This window comes from Lepisma saccharinum, chromosome 2 (genome assembly GCF_977018435.1).
Source record: "Lepisma saccharinum chromosome 2, izLepSacc3.1, whole genome shotgun sequence".
Classification (NCBI taxonomy): Eukaryota; Metazoa; Arthropoda; class Insecta; order Zygentoma; family Lepismatidae; genus Lepisma; species Lepisma saccharinum.
In genome coordinates, this window is record NC_139230.1 from 42,728,046 (window position 1) to 42,749,336 (window position 21,291).

The following is a 21,291-nucleotide window of genomic DNA, read 5'->3' on the forward strand; positions in this document are numbered from 1 at the left end:
GGGGCTGAATCCTGCTGGAAGCTCCAGTTCTGACAATGGAAGAGAGTGTTGTTGAGATTCTTGACTAGTCTCTCAATCACTGTCTGCTGGTACACTTTGGCTGATGTTTTTACCCCTTTTTCACAGAAATGGAGCGTGCCCTCATAGCAAATGTTCCAGACTTCATTTCCACTTCAGATTGGCCTTCTGCAAATCCGGACCTATACCCTTTGGACTACAAATTGTGGTCCAAGCTTCAGGAGATTTCTTGTAAGAAGAGACATCCCAATATTGAAAGTTTAAAGCGGTCGGTCTCTTCTGAAGGCTGTTGCTCATTTTCCAGTCGATGTGTTGCGTAATTCAATTGATGCGTGGCCACAAAGACTTACGAAATGTGTGCGTGCTAAGGGCGGCCATTATGAATATTGAATTGTGATTTTGATTTGTCATGCATCCATTTCAGCAATGTTATTAGAATATTAAAATATCTCTCAGCATTTTGTGTCAATTTACTTAAAACTTTGTGACAGTATTTATGGTAAAACTGGGTATGTGTGTGTGTGTGTGTATATATATATATATATATATGTATGTATGTATGTCACTTGTGTATTAAGAGTGCACATCCTGCAACACCCTTTCTCCCTTCTTAAGGGCATGCGATACAATTTCCACGGGAGTCTTCCCAAGCCCTTCCGTCCATGGCAGTGTGCCAACTTAGCTCTCTTGGAGCCAGATCTGGCTCTTTCGTGCACTCTAGCCGGACCCTGTGGCCGAGTGGTTAGCACATTGCGCTGCGACGACAAGGGTCCCGGGTTCGAATCCCGCTCGGTCTTGGTTGTTGGCGAATGTCCATTCATCACTTTCATCACTCATCCCCATCTTCGCAAATTAGCCAAGAGGCACAAAACGCGAAGTAAAATAAACTAAATCAATCAGTCTTTCGTGCACTCGTTCGGCTGTGAACCGGGATGCCCACCCCCCGTGCCCCACTATGATGCCATTTCTGGTTCCGACCCACATAGACCACCTTTCGTCATAATTATACATTTTGCACGTGACGTGATATTGTTATATTGGCTGCGTCGCCCCACTCTCTCTTATCTCCCCAGCTACTTCTTTATAGCGCAATGTTAGACGTGAAATTGACATAATATTGCCGTCAGGGAATTCTTTACTTTCGATTTCATACCACCATCGGTGGATTATTGAGATACCGCCGGATCTAGATGTTGAAAACTAAGAATAAGTTGTCATCAATTTAGAGTTAACGATAATAGCAGTGCCCCACCCCTTTGACAACTAACATTAACCTAGAAGGCACTTTATCCAGCCATCATAAATCTAGCTCCATGAGAGTCGGTTTTAACTCCATTTAAGGTGAAATTTAGTTCTTCTATGCCCATCAGGTTTGGCAACACTGCCAGGAGGCAGGGGAGGAAAGCATTGATCATATGGGAGTATGATTTGATTCATTCTCTTGTGAATATAAAACTTCCAATGGAATAGAAAGAAATGTCAACAGGAAGAGGGCAGTTTGAAGATGAATTTCACCAGAGGAAAAGTCGAAACTTCCATTTGATTAGCCGTAACTTGATGTTGAAGTTGATTCCCCATAAGGAATACATGGGATTCCGAAAATTATTATTCATCATATTTTCAAACATCGTGTCCAGCTTAATAATCAACATAACAAAATGTTTGCACTTTCAACATGGAGAGAAATTCATATTCTTGGATACACCCAGGGTTTGTTTTAGTAGTAGTGCCCATTCGGGCGATACTGAAATAAATGCACAATATGTGCGTAATTGTATCTCCTCGCCTTAACAGAAACATATCCGCACTGTATAAGTTTGTTGAGATTCACATACGAATGTAGCTAGAGTTCCTACATTTGTTCTCAATCGTTTCATTGAATCTTCGATCCAGAATAGTATGAATGACTAGGATTCTTCAAATTTCCACTTCCAGCTTCGAGTGGATCCTTGAACATCGTATTGTGTCACGATTTACGTCGATTTTCTGCCACTTTTGCCTAATCATGAAGATTGGATGAAATTGATGAATGGACACTCAACAAAAAACACGCCAGGTTTGGGATTCGAATCTGTGGTCTTCGGTGGCGAAATGGAAAAGTCAACCACGTAGCGCTCTTGGCCTTTGAAGCGTCCCTTGACATCATGCATGGTAGGACAATCATATGTGATACCATGATACCCAGAATTATCTGCCAGGAATATGTTGATTATCTCAACTAGGCGGACATGCGTCATTTTGAGTACATGGAATGAGTTGTGTGGGCGTGGTGAAGAGCCATTGAGTCAGCGTTTCAGGAAACCAGTGTCCCGCGTGACATTATTGATATTACAACTGTGTTGAAAAGCTTGGCGGTGTGGGGGAAAATTGCAAATACTCAATTTTCTAGACCTCCTTGGCTGATTTTATCATCACGAAACATGTTGGGCAATGCCCTTAAAATTGGCGAGTTTCATGCAATGCACGAATGATATTGAAGTTTCGAAGCTTTTATTGAGTGGGGTAATATATATTTTTTTCTCATAGCAGTAAAGATTAGTTTGGCGACCCGAGTGCTTTATCATTCAGTGTAACGTCAAGTGGCGATAGGATTGGAAGTTGAATGTGCTCATATTATTGGGAACTATTAAAGCGAATGATTTGCATCATCAGTTTTTTTGCCACTTGTAGATAATGTAGATAAGCCTGTTTTCATGTGCAGATATTATTGGTTGTGACGTTTCCTAAAATTAATACATATGCAACTGATGTTGTTCAGTAACTGTACTGGCAACAGAACTAGAGTATCATTCTCTTTACAAAACTGTGTTTCTGTGTGAAAAAGTTTTCACATTTCAAAACCAGCGAGAGAGGGGCAATTGATTGAGAAATATGATTTCCGGAGACGATAAATATAATCCCATTAGTCAGTTTCATTCGAAACGTGCAATGCGCAAGCAAGTATTTTCCACTTTTTTTTATGTACCAATGTCATTCCTCCCATTTTATCGAATAAGATAATTTCTCTAGATTAGTTATCGGTGCTTTGGTGGCATTTAAAGTTTTATAGCCAGCATGTTAAGACAAATCTAAAGGAAAGTTACAAAAGCAAACATGAATACTTTATCCTGGGCGAATTGAAGATAGTAATTCAAAGTATGGTTCGTCTTGAAAAGCATTTGAAGTCGCTGAAACGAACTAATCAAGTTTCCATATCACAAAAGTGGCAACCTCATAGGTTGTAGACCTTCCCGATGGCGCAGTGGTAGCGTCGTCGCCTTGTAATCAAGGGGTCCCGGGTTCGATAACCGGTGGAGGCACATAGTGGTTCGGTTCCCACTTTACACTGTAGGTCCAGTCCCGATTATCCTTACTGTGCATAAAGTGGACTTAAAACACCAACTCAGTCAATCATAGGTTGTAGGTTTTATCTATTCCAGTGTTGGAGGCCAGAAATGAAATATATTAAATTTAAATTGTATAGCACGAGTCTTTAAATGCACTTTTATTGTTTTATTTTATTTTATTTATCTTGAACACTAGATCAGGCCCTTCGAACGTGGAATGAGTTTGTAAAAAAAAAAAAAATACTAATCGTTACGCAGAAAAAGCGTTCCTATTAAATAAACGTGTTGCTATGGGACAAGGAGTACTGACAATTAACGTGTACTCAGTGTCGTGTAACATAAATGAATGGAGAGAATATGGTGGTTGTTTGTAATGTGGCATGGAACTAATTGCAGAGCCGTTGGACATCACGGGACAAGTACGAAGAGGGTGCATGAAACGTACGGAGTTTTCGTTAAAGATGTGCGCTACAAATACATTATAATGCGAAATATATGGAAGGAACATATTTTAAGATTAATAATTTTCTGCTTTAAAATGAGACAGACGAAAGCATCTATATAGCCATGATTCCAAGCAGCCTCACCATTGTATTCTCTTTCCCGTTTGGGATTTTGTTCATAAATAAGTACGTGCATTGCTCTGGACAATTGTAATTTGTAACTGTACATCAGAAGTAGTAAGCTCGTTTACAGTTTTTTTTCGTTCTGTATATTTCAGTTAAGACTCAGTTAGCCTTTTGGCACTGTGTGTGTGCGCGACTTTTTACTATGCTATATTACAGGGATGCCTAAAGTTATAAGTTTATATAAAATGCCTGTGTGTGTGTGTGTGTGTACAGGGCCTGTTATTACCTTACATTTCTATCAGAAAACAAAATTAAATTTTTATAAGTATTAAGGCAGGAGGGACATTTAAGAAACCATTGTGGGCCTGATGTGGCCCGATGGTCGTAGTTTGGGCGACCCTGCTGTAATCAACGAGTGTATCTCGGAGTTTTCACAAGAAGCTGAAAATATCAGGTCGTCTTTGAGATGCATGTGCAACTTTCCTCGACAATAGAAGAGAGGTAGCATGCGATTTATGCAGTCCCACATAAACCTTGAAAATCTGAGAACAGCAATATTGTTCACTTTCTTGGGCACCAGTCACTTTTTGCAGTAACGGTAATTACTTACGACATATCATCGGTAACAATGAGAAATATTCTTATTTTTCAGCAATTAGAAATATTGGTTATTCATTATCATTACATGATGCCTTTTGGGACGCAGATCGGTAGTGTACCTTTTAAGCTTTCAGAAAAATTTGGTCTAACTCGCGGCCCCTACCATCCCTTAATGCGGCCCTGCGTACAATTAATGCATGCAATATTTATTATACATTTGTAGTTATCCCGCATTTTCTTATCTCGAAAAATAAGCCCCAACTCAACCGAACTTCCCAAGATTCACCTATTTTTCCTGCGCAGATACATTCTTGCATTCCATTAGTGTGTAGGTGTGGTTTCTAAAATAAGCTGTCCAATCTCTGGGAAAGGAAACTGGAATAATCCATTCTTGCCAAAATGTTTGCTCAATTGTAATGAATTTATAAATATAAAATAGTATCACAGACTACGAACAAATATTTCAATTTAATTTTATTTCAATAAAACCGCAAGGATTGTAATGAAATTATTTTACTACAATTACACAATCGTGTAATAATTCAGTTCTAAGCAGGATGGTGTGTGAAAGGGGGGGTGAGGGGAATTCCTCTGTCTGGGTTTTGCATCATCCTGCGGTTGCTAATTTATGGCACTTAGCTTATAATTTATAGCACTTGGTGTATATTTTTTTATAATATACCGATGCTGCAATAGCAATCACTGGAATCCCTGTATCAAGGGCGACCCTATAGCTTTGGAATTGAAGGGGTTGGGGTTCGAGATGTGCGGCCCGGAGAGTTTTGACATTAACGTTATGCGGCCCTGCTAACGAATTGAATTTGACATGGCTGGTCTATGCAACTTTTTGGTACTAAACTCATTGAAGGTTATTGTGAATTACTTTTAACCCGTAAAGTGCATTTAGATTTTATTGGTTATTATGCTCACTTCTTAAAGCCCCAAAACCCTTGCATGCCATAACTTTAATCGTTCTGTCTTGCAGTTGTGACATTAATAAACACTAGATCATATTATATAAACATGGTGTCAAAACTCGAGTTGTCTGATATGCTGTCAGTTGTTTATTAATATTCCATTTTTCTACATGTTCTTTGTAAGTTTTGAAATGCCTTTTGAAATACAGTTTGCTCTTGCCTTGTTTCCTCCATAACCTCTCGATATTCGAATCTTATAGGTTGAAAATATTGCACACACTTCACAAGATGACAAATTTTAAAATGTGTGATTATAATATTATAGAAAGTTAACGAATTGTTAATACAAGTTAAACCGAAGATTTGTTTTTATCTAATAGATGTAATAATTGAGATACGTACTTTTAACACGAACTAAAAATATGAACTATCTTTTCATTGGGGTATTGCTGCAAAATATGAAGTAGAATTAATCCCGCCCTCTCTTTTCTGAAATACCTAGTCCAACCCATGTTCAAAATCTCTGTAAAAACTTCATATCATTATTTGTTCATTTTTTTAAAATTTTTGATGGCTTATAGCTTATTACCTTCATGTGTTGTCAGACACATCCCTCGCCGACTCTCAAATATTTACATGCTGATCGAGGAGTTCCTAAACATTTTGAACCCGTTCCTTCCTTCGCATGTCGACACCCCTGTGCCAAACAGTTAAGAAAACTGCCCAAATTCGATTTGATGGTGTATTAAAATAGTCATTTGCATTACTAAAGCCTGTTCGGCAAAAAAATAAACTTCAAAATTATATTTTTGTCTTTCCCGTCGAAAGCCGGGGAGGGTCACATGAACCGCTGAAACAATCGGCTTGGTCCAGTTGCTGTGGCGAGGGGAAATTCTCGTGGTATTCTGCGCTGTCAAATTTTTCGTTTCGCATTATTTTCGAAACAGGTCAAAGTCAAGCACGGCGAAGCCTTGGTTGCCTCCGCGTAGCAAACGAATGGGTCTCCGATTCCCTGCCTCTCCCTGAAACTCGAAAGGTATTGTGTAGGACTGGTATGTAGCAACACCGCTTTTCCCCCTTTGAAACTCCCACAACTGGAGGCGAAAAGTCTGGGTTTTCTGAAGTTTGTGCTTTGGCCGGTCGGGCTTTAGCTTGAATCTTTTAAATTTAAAAATACAAAATGAGAGTAGAATTACAAAACTCTGCTTGAAAAAAGTGATATGAGCAGGGCCGGCGGAGGAAGGGGGGCGAACCGTGCCACCGCCCAGAGCGGCAAATTTTTAGGGCGGCAAAATTTGAAGAGAAGAAAAAGCCTATTGAAAACTTGAAAGTTGTAATATTATATTATATAACTTGGAAGTTAATATATGCCAACCCACCGTTTTGAAGAAACATAGTAGTCTCACTTTAAAACCACTGAGTGCCACAAGGGGGAAATCAGATTCGATGCCTTAACTCTGTTGAGATATCAAGTGGGAGAGGTATATGATGCGCTCCTTCATATTATTGGCGACAATAAAATTGTCTGAATGGTCGCACATGAGGCTCAGTGCATTGAAAGCCAGTTGTGTTGCTTTACATTCCTTTGCTCACTAGTTAACTAGTATGACTTTTTACTCCACGTAATGTAATGAGCAAATGTCTTCAAAACATTAATCTACGATGGATTAGATGCTGTTAGATGATTTCTTGCAAACATATCAGCACATTGAAAAAAGCAGGAGTGATGAAGATTTTCAAAGTTTCTTAGACGCCACTTGGCATGGCAGCCTGGTAGGGCCTTCCTCTCTCCACTCGTGGAGGAGGCGTCGGGGGGCGGAGACCTGTGATTCCCCAGTTGATAAGAAAGAATTGGCATCGAATTTAGATGTTCCTATATGATCCAAAGATAGGCAACACTGTACAGGGCCGATATCGAAAGAAAAAGCAGTTTCAGAATTATGAAACTGTTGAAGATCCACAAAAACTGTACAAAGTTGATTTTTATTACCAGGTCCTAGACGATTTTAAGAGAAAGATTTGAGCAGCTTAAACATCATAGTTAATTTTCAATTTATTTTATGATATTAGTAAGCACATACCATCTGATCTTTTGTCTGAAAAGTGTAGAAAACTTTCCGGAATGTTAACACAAGAAGGCTATTGAATTAAAAGATGAACTAAAAGTGCTTTCGGCTATAATAAAACAATTACACCAAAGGAGGCCTTAAACTGATAAAGGGTCATGATTTTGCACCTAATGTGAGTGTAGAACTTCGAATTTATTAACTTTGTCGGTAACCGTGCAAGTGGCGAACAAAGTTTCTTTTTGGAAATTAAGGCTAATAAAAATACTATCTTCGGTCAATCATGTCTGAAACACGCTTGTTTCCATTTTATGCTAGATAGCTTTATACGCAAAAGAATATTACATGCGAAGGTAAAGTTCCCTGTACATATAGCAGCACCATGTCATGAAGGCACATTTAGGGAAGGTGGGGGAAAGGCCACACACATTCTCGATGTCGGACATTTTGGAGGTGATGTGATCAGCACCACTCTCCGGCCGCCTTTACCTCGCAGGGTTGCCCCCAGGTACCAATTAATTTGAGGCTGGGTGAACCCCAGAGCCGATTTATGCGAAGACAATGCAGGAAAGAATTCAGACCTTAGACCACCCACGCAGAAGATCCAGGAATATTACATGTAATCTTTTAAAAATCCAATCATATATCACAGACCTACAACGGTAAGCATATGAAGTCAAGCCTTCATTTCTTTCCTAATACTTGTTACATTTAAGATACGTTTAAGAGAGAGAGAGAGTGTTTTCATAAAATATAATAATAATATAAAATTAGTGTCGCATTTTTTAAAGTTTAACTGTGGTCGAGCGAGATATCCTTTTGTGCTTAATAGTATTGAAATAGCATAACAAGTTTCATTATTTATTTTATAGTTTGATTTTCAATTTCCCGTTGCTGGGTAGTGACGGGGCAGGGGGGGGGGCGTTCGAAAGGGAGCTGCCACCGCCCAGGGCGGCAAAATGACTAGCGCCAGCCCTGGGTATGAGATAGACATTGGTATGTGTGAGATGTGATTTCACACAACACAACAAATGCAAGAATAACTTTCACGACAGTTTTCGTTGGGATGTTTGCAATGGTTCTTAATGGGATGAAGGAACTTGTTTCTCCTCACACAAGGCATCGAACGGAATGTTCGATGTCTTGTTTGATATCTCTGGGATATCCTCCTCAACTTTAACTGTGCTCCTGTGTCCGGATTTTAATGCCGCCAGAGTTGAAAATGCGGTCTCGTAAAGGTAGGATGTGGGTAGAGAGAATCACTTGTAATATTTGCCACACAGTTCTAGAGCTGTCGCACATCCACTCAAGATGTCATTTTCAGTGTGGAGTCTGTGGAGAAGTATATTAACTGTTCCTGCTCAGTAGTAGTGATGGTTGGCGGTGGACATGCTTATCACTTTTAGTTTCTTCTTGTAGACTCTCAAATCTGTTCGCGAGCGGCCGTGATGAAATCACGTTCTTCATGCAAACGGGAGATTAAAATGTATGTGTAATGTTTCATTGTTGTCTGTTTTACATCTCTTTTTATACCGTAACGAGACGGAGTTCAGTGCTGATAGGAATTAATTGGCTGAAGAACAATCCAATATTCACGCCTTTCATCTCTGTAAGATTGTTAACTCGCGAGATCTGTCCAACACGTCCGCTCTTATTAACTGACTGCGAATAGCGTGTACATACTGACGTACCCAACATAATACAATGTACTAAAATAAAGTAAGTGAAGTTCCCTGTGCACATTGCACAAACCATGATGGCACATATAGGAGGATGTGTATAGGGCTCCGCACGTTCGTGATCTCGGCCATTTTTGATAGGTGGTGTTCTCATCACCACCCTTAATAATAATAATAATAATAATAACTCGTGGCGTAACAGCCCGTGAGGGTCAGTGCCTACCTACCGACTGCCAGCCTCAATCCTATCAGAGGTGGGATATTATCCTACTCGTTACGGGGTGATGTACGGTCAGCACGACAAACCTTCAGTCGTAGGTTTTCTATGACCGGGTTACGCTACTCATTCGTAGCTCCCCAATTTCCTCACGATGGTGGGTGACCAGCTGTCCCGTACACGCCGAAATCTATCGAACCTGCGCGCGTCCTTTTAGCCGGATCCCAAAGCTTGCGCCTTAAACCGCACGGCCACGATGCGGGACTTGCACTGCCGCTTATGTACCAATTTGTTTTAGGCTGAGTGAACCCCAGAGCTGATTTATGCGAGGGATAAGGCCGGAAAAACTCCGACCCTAGATCACACACTCCGGGTCTCCCGCGTGATAGTTAAGGTGATAAATTAAATCGAGTCACTGTAAATCCCCTTGCAGTTATCTGCTAAATTACACGAGGGAGGAAACTTGTTTGGAAACATGGATTTTAATTATCTGATTATGATTGAACATTGACCATCGACTTTGTAGCTGTCTGTCACGCTTTAGCTGACTTGATTAGCGGTAGCAATCAACCATATCAAGCCAGGAAGAAAGAAATGAGAGAGGGGGAGACGTGGAAGATAACAGAAGATATTTCTAGTGACAAGCTTCGAGATAATACGAGGAGCTGCAAATCAGGCCGGTGGAAAGTAGTGGGTGCCGTTTAGACAATGGTTGAGAGTGAGAACGACACTTTCATCTGATCCAGTTTTTAGTGGGACGGGAAACGACAAAATTGTCAGCGTGAGAAAGGAAGCGCGGGAAGTGTGAATCTTGTAGTATATCGTAGACGCTGATTCTCCCAACCACTTTACCTGCTTTGAGGAAATTGGAGCAGGGGATGAGATAAAAGAGGCCGGATTGTAGTAACGTCGGTTTTTTGTTCTAGTTCTTTGTGAGGTGAACTTCGCAGGTTCCTGTGGTGAGGTTCATTCCCGATTGTCCATACCAGATTTGAAACGAGACATTAGTGTGTGCTTACGTACGGCTCGCTTGTGGTTTACTGCTGTGGATTGTGTTGGACTGCTCGTGTGTGTGCGCGTGTGCTTTTGGTTCAGTGATTTGGGTACAAGGAATCCTGCTTTGGTAGTCAGTAGAATTGCATCAGTGTGTTACACCCCAATGTTGGTGCGCTAGGAAAATTTTAGGTGGCCCATGGGAGGTTCATCCTTTATTCAGATGAACGCGAGGCTAATCGTGATGTCGCATGCTGTTTTTGCCATGATATATATATATATATATACACACACACACACAGGGTGACCAAGGAAAGGCGTTAAAAAGTTAGGTGACTCGAATTTTTATTACTGGACAAAATCTATCGAAACTTGCAAGCAAACAATAGCTGAAATTAATAAAGTTATTTGTTAAAATGGCCATAAATCACAATAGCCGGACCCTGTGGCCGAGTGGTTAGCACATCGCGCTGCGACGCCAAGGGTCGAATCCCACTCGGGCTTGGTTGTTTGTGAATGTCCATTCATCAATTTCATCACTCATCCCAATCTTCGCAAATTAGCCAAGAGGCACAAAACGCGAAGTAAAATAAACTAAATCAATCAACCAATCTAAATCACAATACAGACATATGCCTGTAAACCGCCGAGAACCCAGCACGTCCCATTCGATGGCCTGAATTGATACCTGGTGATCTTGCAGGCTGTCCAGAAAACTCAGTCTTTGAAGGAACTAAAAAAAAAATCGGAACAGGTTCACGTCGAGTTGGCCATTTGGTGTTCAAAGCAACAATGCCGTCCAGAAAACGTGTCCTACAAAGGGAAATACATGAGCAACTTGATGCTTGAGGGGCCTCCCCGATGGCGCAGTGGTAGCGTCGTTGCCTTGTAATCAAGGGGTCCCGGGTTCGATACCCGGTGGAGGCACATAGTTGTTCGGATCCCACTTTAAACTGTAGGTCCAGTCCCGATTAGCCTTACTGTGCATAAAGTGGACTTAAAACACCAAATCAAACCAAACCATGAGCAACTTGATCTGGATGCTTGTCTCAGTAGGTGTTGACCATCTGATGACATCTTGCTGTGTGTCCGAACTTCTCAAGTAACTTCATCACAAAACAGATAGTAAAAATACCGAAAATGGACATCTCCAAACAAAACAGTTTCACTGTCATATCTGATGGATAGAACTGGACCATATTCTTTGTTGAACTTGCATCAAACTATGGCACTCTTGCGTCCAGATCCATATTTTTGCACTAGAAATAGTCGCTGATCTGTGCCAAGGTACTTACACTTTGAATAGGCGTTTGCAGGAAGTGGGAGGGGGCGATTTTTCAATTTAAAACTCTGCAAGTATACGGAGGAGAGCACGTGACTTTTAACACCTTTTCTTGTCCACCATGTAGACACCAATCTGCGTGCAGTATTGGTATTCAGGATTTTAAATGTTTGTTCAGATGGTGTAAAAATGTATCTCATCTCAAACTCTTGTAGATGGACCAAATTTTCTCCATGGTCTCCCTGAAAGCACAATGGTTAACAATGATGCCTTAACAATGGTTAACAATGATTTCAAGTTGGTTTGATTTCTGGTGGAGGCGCATAGTGGTTGAAATTCCAGTTTAGACTCTAGCTACCGTCCTGATTGATCTCTGCTGTAGTGAACTTCGCAAAAACTCAAAACTAAACTATGCTAGGTTGCATAACATCTAGGATGTAACTTGCTTGAGAGCCAATAGTGATGCTGAGAGAATTGTGAAATGCTTTTATGTTACTGAGCTACTTACTTCACTTTTTACACAGGCTGCACATTTATACCAAAAAGAAGATACAGTAGTTGTTCCTAGCACCCATTTAACAAACTGATTGTTTTCTCCAGCTGTGGTTGTTACATATAATACGTGTTGTAGCTAACTTATAAAAGTACAGGAAAAATCAGTGGACAAGTTTTTAGACAGAAATCAGAGGTTCCTTAGATGAAATTGAGCACTTTAGAACAGATTCATGCTTAAAAGTGACTTAACAAAAACAATCTTGTTTGTAACTAAGGATGTAAATTTCACATGTCCACAACTACTTAGCACTGAATGTATTGCTTTATTTGGGACAGATTACTAGGCAGGATGTTCAATCACACTGACACAGGATTCGCGTGTGCTCACGTTACAAACACACAATGTTCGCTGACATTATCACTATACCTATACACTACTTTTGACTCCTGAAATAATTGTTCGCCCGTTTCTTTTGACATTGCACATTTAACAATTTCATTTTTACCCTCGCTTTTCACAAATACTGAAATTTAAATGTAGCTGTAGGGGATATAATTTTATCAAATTGAAAATTTTATTTATTGCCATACAGTCACCAGAAAAAGGTCATTCGTATTGAGTCATTTGAACAACACGCTAAAATTCATATAATATTTTTTTCAGATGACCTAAAATCGATGTTTTTGTGATGTGAAAATATATTATGCAATAAGCAAAACAAATTCATAACCATCCTCTTGTGATTCCATTCTGAAACTGCCTCTACAGACAATAACGTAATGTGTCATAGTAACTTATTTCAACAAATTATAGTTAATTTTTTAAAAAAAAATAGTAATAACAAAAAGATATTGCATTAAGAGATCAGTAAAACCTGTGGCTTTAAATAGTCCCTTTATTGAACTCAAGCTGGTCATGTTGTAAAAAAAAAATGCACAGATGTTTTGTGCATATCATAAATTCCTACAAAATCAATAGAAATAAGTACTAATGTTATTGACTCGCAAATTATTTTACAATTCAAGTATCACAACATCCCCATGTGCCTCCCCGATAGCAAGGTGGTAGTAACATTGTCAGCTTGTAATCAAGGGTTCTCGGATTTGATACCCAGTTGAATGGTTCGAATCCCACTTAAAAACATTGGTTCAGTTCCAACTATCTTATATATGCACCAAGTGCATTTAACTTCAAAGCATCCCCATTTAAGAGAAAAATAAATATTTGAAGTACTTGAGATAATCCTGTCCCTATCAACAGAAATACCTAAAACAAGCAAGTTTAAAGAAAAATAAACTTAATCTTCACCACACACATTTTCATTTAACCTGCTTCTTTAGCTGAGTACACTGTGTTGTGTTTGTGTGTGTGTGTGAATGCAGGGAAAAGGCAAGTTTACTAGCATGATTCCTGAAAATGTAGTTTTGTAGAGAAATACTATTGAGAGGAATTGTGTGAATAAGGGGTGTAAATCATGCCGGTGAATTAGAATACATGTAGGGTTAAAATTGTTTGTAATTAAACTTAACAGTGCATGGGGAGAGATAGTAGTAACAGTGAAACAAGTAGAGCAAATATATCTGTCAGGTTCACTGATTTTATTTTGCTGACCATATTTTTTATCTGTTACATTTGTCTAAAAAATGCATGTGGCCTCATTTAGATATTTTTCTTCTTTCTTACAAATTCTCCTAAATTTGTATTCCTCATGTCTCACTTACAGTAGGCCTTTATGCAAATATATGTGAAGTATATGTGCAAATTTGATTGCTTATGTGGCAAGCATATAGTTGTTATACCAAACGATGAAAGGAATATTGTAAAAAATCACTGTCATATGATTGATATATGGTAAATACTGGATTTTGAAATGCAACCCTTCTCACTCTTGTTTTCTGTGGAAGTGCTATAGATCGTGGATATTCTATGCTAGTAATGAGAGAAAAGCATATCCCCCCCCCCTTGAATATTTCATATCTAAATGCTATTTACATCCACTAGAATATTATGCAACAACTTTCATAACTTGAAATTTGCAAATACATTTGCATGTAGGAGTGTCAGAAGCAGCAGGCAATGACACCAGTTGTTGAAAATTTCAAACATTAGTATGTCTGTCATTAAAAAGTAAAGAAAATGAATTGAATTACGTAGGAAATTAAAACTTTTAGATTTACAAATGACTATATTTACATATTTCTAGTTTCATTGAACAAATGGTAGTTTTAATATATCAGATCTCAGATTCAATCTTTCAACCTTTCTAGGCCAAAGTGTAGTTGAATTCATCCCTCAGCCTCATTTTCTTTAAAAGTAACTAACATAAAGACTTATGGGTATAGGTGATTCATTGCTGGCTTTATATAATCAAGTAAAACAATTTATTTAAGTTTGGATACAAAATGTATCATAATGTATCAAAATATATCCTACTTGGATTTTCTACTGTTAACTTTCATCTTGTAATCAAGGGGTTCCAGGTTTGATACCTGCTGGAGGCACATAGTGGTTCAGACCTCACTTAAAACTGTAGGTCCAGACCCAATTAGCCTATCTGTGCATAAAGTGGCATAAAACAAAAACTCAAAGGAATAGTGGAGCATTCCTAATCCAGACACAAAACCTAAGTGATAACAGAGCTTGTCCAGAGTATACATATACAGAAGATATTCTGTTCAAAGTGCAGTATATGTATGCATTCACGTGTGATTTATTTCTACTGCATTTATTAGGTCTTCATTTAAGATAACAAACAGCAAATTCTTTACAATTACATCCCATTTCTATATTTTGGGTAATACTATTGTTAATGTAACCTCTTAGAATTTATATTCATGCATGGAATGTGTGTTCAATGTATGAGAATTTTGTGTTAGTAGAAAAATCTGGTATGGACAATGTATTAAAAACAAGAAATGATGTTCACAGTATTATAGTGCGTCACAATGGAGATTATGCAACTTCAGCGGTGGGATGTGCTTGATGAATTCCTAGGAGAATTGCGATCAGAAACTTACTACCAAAAGGTATAAAATGTGTGATTCAATCTTAGCATTAGTAGCATCACCAAAAATTTCCTTGGAAGATGTTTGATGTATACCTAACAATGTTGTGCTTATAGGGTTGTAGGAATGGGGAATTTTAACTCTCTTCATCCCCCTCCATGTTAAGCTTTATTACAGCTCTTTTTATTGCTATAAGTATGTGGTGTAATAACAGATTCATGTATTCATGATAATGTAGGTAGAAAAGCAATGACATTTTAGGAAAGTGAACGAGAGAAATCAGAAAAGTAAATTATTGTGTTACTTAACATTCTAATGCAATATATCATGCTCCAAATTCTGGAAGAGAGGTGTTGAGAAGAACTGAGGTGCTCTAGTACTGTACTTACCAAATTATTTCTTTTCCCATATTTATTATCTGAATTATTTTGTCTTCATTGTGAAATATTGTCTTTCTAAAATACATGCTAAACCCTTTGCCCCTTTCAAGAAATAATGATTTAGCACATTTTTATTTAAATTTTTCCATTCTGATGATTGGCAGTTCATAGCACATTGATTGAATAAAAAAATGATGATTTGAAATAAATTGTTGGGACCTACATTAACAATGCTGACTGTGCATACATTGTTCAATTATTCAATTACTGTAATATGTAATATAAGAAATAACACTACAACTACATTCCTTTTAACATGATTGGAAGATTTTGCCACCATGAAAATATTGAGTCTCAGGTCAAAATACTTGCAGTAGGGATATAATGATATGTTCATAATTTAGAAGATGTGTGTAGTTTTATGATTACAAACTTCTAATTGTATTTATGTTTTTCATTACAGATAGACAAGAATGGCGATGGATTCATAGACTTGTCAGAACTAAAAAGTGCCCTAGATGTATGTGGGTTTAAATTACCTGGATGGAAGGTGCGACAGATGATTGAAGAATATGATGACAAGTCTCAAGCTGGGCATCGTGGTAGACTTTCGTTTGAAGAATTTGAGAAGGTATGTACAATGTGTATTCACACATACATACATATGAGTATGTATATATATGTACCATTTTTGAAAGTCAATTTTAATAACTAAGGGGAGAGAGAACATGGATTTTTTGTTTATATCCTATTCCAATCACTAACTTTACTTAATGGCAAGAAGTTAATGTAAAGTATGTTATAAACCATCTTCTAATCCACTGCAATTTTTATCCAATTGGTCAAGCAATAGTAATAATTTGTGTACAAGTGTAATTCCATTATATTTTTGGCAGCTTAACACAATATTCTACAAATTACATTCCATTGTGTTCTTATGTATGACAGGTCACTGTCAGTCAATAACTTACTTGTCATATTAATTTTCTTTGTCCTACATTATCTGTAAGGAGGCTGTTTTATTTAGGAGTAAGCAGCATTCATTTGGAAAACTGTACTTTTAAGTATATTTACATGTTAATTTCCAGAAGGGAGATGACACCCTTAATAGAATAGTTCCATAACTTGCAGATAACTCAAGAAAATAGGATCACATTTGTCATAGGTCTATTAGGATTCTTCATAAGACAATACAGGGATATTGAGTCTAGCCAGTAATTTATCTAATTTCAAAAATGGTCTGGCTTCTTGAATTTTATTCTATATTAACCTTTTTTAACTTATGCATCATCACACCTAGCACCAGCACATACATTGTCTATATCACTAAGGTTACTACATAGAATAACCCAACTAAATTGTGTTGAAGTTCAGATATTCGTGACATTCTTGGGAAGAACATTAATTATACACCATACTTGAATAGACACTGTTGTTAGTAGTGGACATTAAAGAAAACAAATGTAAATTGGATTTCTGAGTCACGCACCATTTTCAGTTGCATGTAGAGGTGCCTTTCAGTGGTACATTAGAAAGTGAACCCAAAATGTGTGAAAACACACAAGAACTACTCTTCTTAAATCCATCATAATGTATTGATCACAACAACATTTTGAAGCAGTAAACTCTTCTGGGGAATTTGTAGGTGGCGAAGAACAAGTATAACCTTGAGACATTTTAAATGGTTTGTGAACAGTATTCTACATTTTTCTCTAGCTTTCACCACATTTGAATTTATCAGGAGCCTGGACAGAATTTGAGTTTAAAATTTGATAAAATGTTTAAAAATGAAATTCCGGATAAGTTAAAAGCGAGGAAGCAGTTGCTCTGTCATGGTGTTTACACTGCCAAGTGTGTGGCCAGCATCTGTTTTCTTGTGCTTGACTTACCTCGGATTACCTTTTCAAACTTTCTTTACCTCAGTACCATGTTTAAATTCATATTTTGTTCAATATCCTGATGAAGCCACATGATGTAGTGAAAGCTAGCAGAAAATATAGGTGCGTGCCAAAACTGACCATTAAGCATGCAGAAATATTGACATGTGTTGTGCTCTATCAAAAGCTGTTTGTTCATAATTTTGTGTTTGAAAGAGATAAAATTCTCCAAAGCAGAGATAAGGTAACAACTCCTAGGGAGCATCTTTCCAGCGATAACATATTTTCATGCTTAAAAAAATTATCTTAAATTGCCCATATGTGCCCATTCTGCCACAGCAGAATAAACAGTCATCACTTACAGACACTCGTTCATTTGGATATACACACTATAAAATAATAGCAAGGTGGCGATAACATCGCTCCATGTTGACTGTGCTATTTGTTTGGCCAACCTTCGTGACAAGGTGGTTAGAGCTAATATGCTATGAAGCCTGGTATCCTAGGCTTCCATCCTGGATAAGGCATGGATCTGTCATTGTATCTCATCATCCATTTCATTGGCTTGTCATCTGTCATCATCATGGAATAAGTAGGAATGATGAAGAGACTTAACTATTTAAAAAAGCATTATAGACTTTCAAATTCCATTGTAAAGTTTGAAAGCAATAATCCTGAACTTAGACATGCACAATACAATTTTCACCAACAAGGGTTACTAATTAATTTATCATGTCTGGGTACTGTATGGGACAATTGTTAAGTAGGTTCGTGAGATCATATTTTTGCCATCTGAGGAATGTTTAATTTCTCCAACACCATTTAATCTATTTTAGTTGGAAACAAAATGTGTACATTTTCTTGATTACCTTCTACTGAAAACATTAGCGTTGGAGTTGCATTTGAATTTAAATTAAGTAGCTTCAGTAAGATTTCATAAATTATCAAATTTTTAATGTGCATTGGCTGTTCTAATGGAATAAATACATGAAAAATAACAATTGTGTAACAGAAATTACATTAATTTTACATTAAGCTTGTCCAGATGTATTCAGCTTCTTTAATGGGAACAGTTGCCACTCAAAAATGGGGGAAAAAATTCAATAGCATACATCTGTAAGTTGCAGGTGCTTTTTTTTATGTGTACTCATGTAGAATATGATAGTCAAAATATATATTATTTTGAATTTTCAATCAAAATATTAATTTACTCTGGTTTGGGTTCAGAAGGATAAACAGTTTTTCATGTAAGCAAATGTTAGCCTGAAAGACACTATTGGATCAGGCTATATGTTGTATAATGAGGGACTCGAAATAGTGCACTAGACGAGCTCCTTGTTTGAAGGGAAACTTAAATTCAATTGCATGTTTTTGTACATAGCTGCTAGTGAATCAGACATGCTTTATGGGTCACGGGTATTCAGGTTTTTCAGTGTGGAAATATTGTTTGTTAGGAACTAACCCATGTAGTGGTTTGACTTGATCTACAACAATAATATTGTATTTGCAGTTTTGGATGTCTGGAGTTTCTTTAAGCAGAATACTTATACTGAAGAATATTTTTCCATAAGCTGTAGTGGTACTTATTCTACTTTACTCCTTTATTCCTTGATTCATAGCTGGATGGATTCATGCCATTCCATAATTTTGCCACATGGATGTTGGTGAAAACAAGTGAAAGCTATTCACTGGATGCCAATCTTTGCATAATGCTTTTCACATCACAACAGTCCAGCAGAAATGCCTGGTGAAAATAAGTTTTTATTATCAGTCTGTTTTTGCCTTGCATGTCTCTTCTTAATGTGTGTGATGTGTAACAAATGAAATAGCTGCCCCTTTCCTTTTCCCGTAAGGTAACTTCTGTCATTATTATTGTGCTTTCACAAGTCATGAATCATTGTCTCAAAATGCTTTTGCTTCAGTAGTGTTCCTGTTTGAAAATTAGCATTACCTTTGAATAGCAGATATGCTCAGTTGATATTTATGTTGAAGTGAAATTAACTCAAGATATTATGATCCACTACTTTAGACATTTGCATTGAGCTGCAAGTGATTTTATGACTGTTCAACTACTTTGGAGTTCAGTTTTCAAGAACATATCACGAGCTGTGCATGCTTCCAAAAGTTACCTTTTTTGTGCTCACTCCTTGCTTAAAAGATAAATTTTACCAAGTGATGGCATGTTTCCTGATTGTCTGCCCTGCATCTATGTTGCCCATGTCGGAACTTCCATGTTCTAGATTTTAGACAGTGGACATTTGCAGGATAGCATAGAACTAGAAAGATTGCAAAGTCTACGTACCACTTTGCCTAGAGCAAAATTTGAGAGATCATTTAACGTGTCAGTTTTTACCAAATATTTTTTTTTATGTAGTGTACTCGAAAATATATGAACATCACCGTTACATATTATAAACCAGATTATATATTAGAGAGTCCATTATATTAGGTTGTCACTGATCATGCAAGTCTATAACAAGTTTGATTGTCCAAAAAATAGTTTTGTGATGTCGAATATTGAAGCTAAGTTTGAATAAAATCAATGTTTATGTAAATAGTACCAGAAAGTTCTTAACCTACCTTGACAAAATGTATGCATTTCAAATAGTTCAAATAGTGTCATTTATGAAACTAGAACATCTGTGAGGATGTTTATATGAGTGATAATTGAAATTATGTTTAAAAAAAGAAACCTTTTTGGTGGACTTCCCTGTGGCTGAATTGTTAGTACTCCATCTTTGGTGGAAACCCAGAAGTTTCAGTGTTTATCCAGCTGAGACAGTTCCAGTCTGGTGTTTATGAGACTACACTGACCATACATTACCTAAGGAAAGGTCATTTGGCCCTCAAAAGGCTGTTGCTGTAGAGGAGAATGTTTTGAAGACTAGAACACTTTGATGTATATTGTTAGTGAATATGAGACAGAGCTCTTATGATTACTCTTTTCTTTTCAAAATGAAAGATGCTAAGGATTCTTCCAAACAAATCTTTCATAAACACATTCTCCTGTAATCTATAAATTTGTCTGCAATCTGCACACCCAGTTGTCACTTCAGTTCAAAAAAAGTGTCAATATTTAACTTCTACTGGATGTTCTTTCCTTGTCTCAGATTTGTAGACAGCTAAATTACACCACTACCAGACAAGTAATGTCACCATTTGAAGCCCTTTTGTGTTTTGCAAAGTGTATGTGTGTTGATTCAAACTTAAAAAACAATTTCTTTAATTTCATTGTGTGATAATGATATGGTAAGGATTTTGGGTGTTCATATTTCTTGCACACACATGCATGCGAGCATTGTTACACACATTCTACGCAAAGTGTGTGACAGCACATCACTGTTGAATTTAAATTTAAGGTGGATTTTCCATGGAATGAAGTAAAAAGAATGGTAATACCATGTGTGTTGAACACTTAAGATTCCAGTTTTATCTGTTCATTGATTGTAACTGATTAAATCTATGCCTGTCAATGTGTGGTTAATTTTGACCACCAGTACTGAAGAAACTATTGTCTGTTGCAGATTAGCAGTTGTCAGATTATATTCCATACACACAGTTGACATTTCTGAGAACATATCAATTCTTATCATATTTTTTTAAGTTTTGCATTTTATTTACTTATTGTGCAAGTGCATCTATTTGTTAATCACTTAATTGAGGTTTTGTAGCTAATAATCTTGTACTATTAAAAAATGGAGTGATACCAAAAAAATATATATTATATTTTGTTAGTTTGTAGAGAAATGAGGTGTGTGTTTTTGTGAACATGCGTGCACATGCATGCATGTGTGAGAGCGTAATATCAAAATCAAGTCTACAATGAAAATTTTTGTAAAAATAACTATTCATCGCAACTGAAGCTC

At 37.4% G+C, this 21,291-nt stretch overlaps 1 protein-coding gene across 2 annotated transcripts in view; it reads left to right on the forward strand.

The window, feature by feature from the left end:
- The window catches only part of Fim (plastin-2 fimbrin), a 118,930-nt gene that overhangs the window by 50,083 nt on the left and 47,556 nt on the right, over positions 1 to 21,291 (forward strand). Inside the window, exons 1-3 of one of the 2 annotated variants that reach the window (XM_083117323.1) lie at positions 10,079 to 10,351; positions 15,092 to 15,189; positions 16,012 to 16,179. In XM_083117323.1, coding sequence (XP_082973449.1) covers positions 15,109 to 15,189; positions 16,012 to 16,179 — 249 coding nt within the window. In that variant the 5' untranslated portion in view covers positions 10,079 to 10,351; positions 15,092 to 15,108. Of the gene's footprint in view, positions 1 to 10,078; positions 10,352 to 15,091; positions 15,190 to 16,011; positions 16,180 to 21,291 lie in introns of those variants that run through there. The other variant, XM_083117324.1, reaches the window with a different exon arrangement.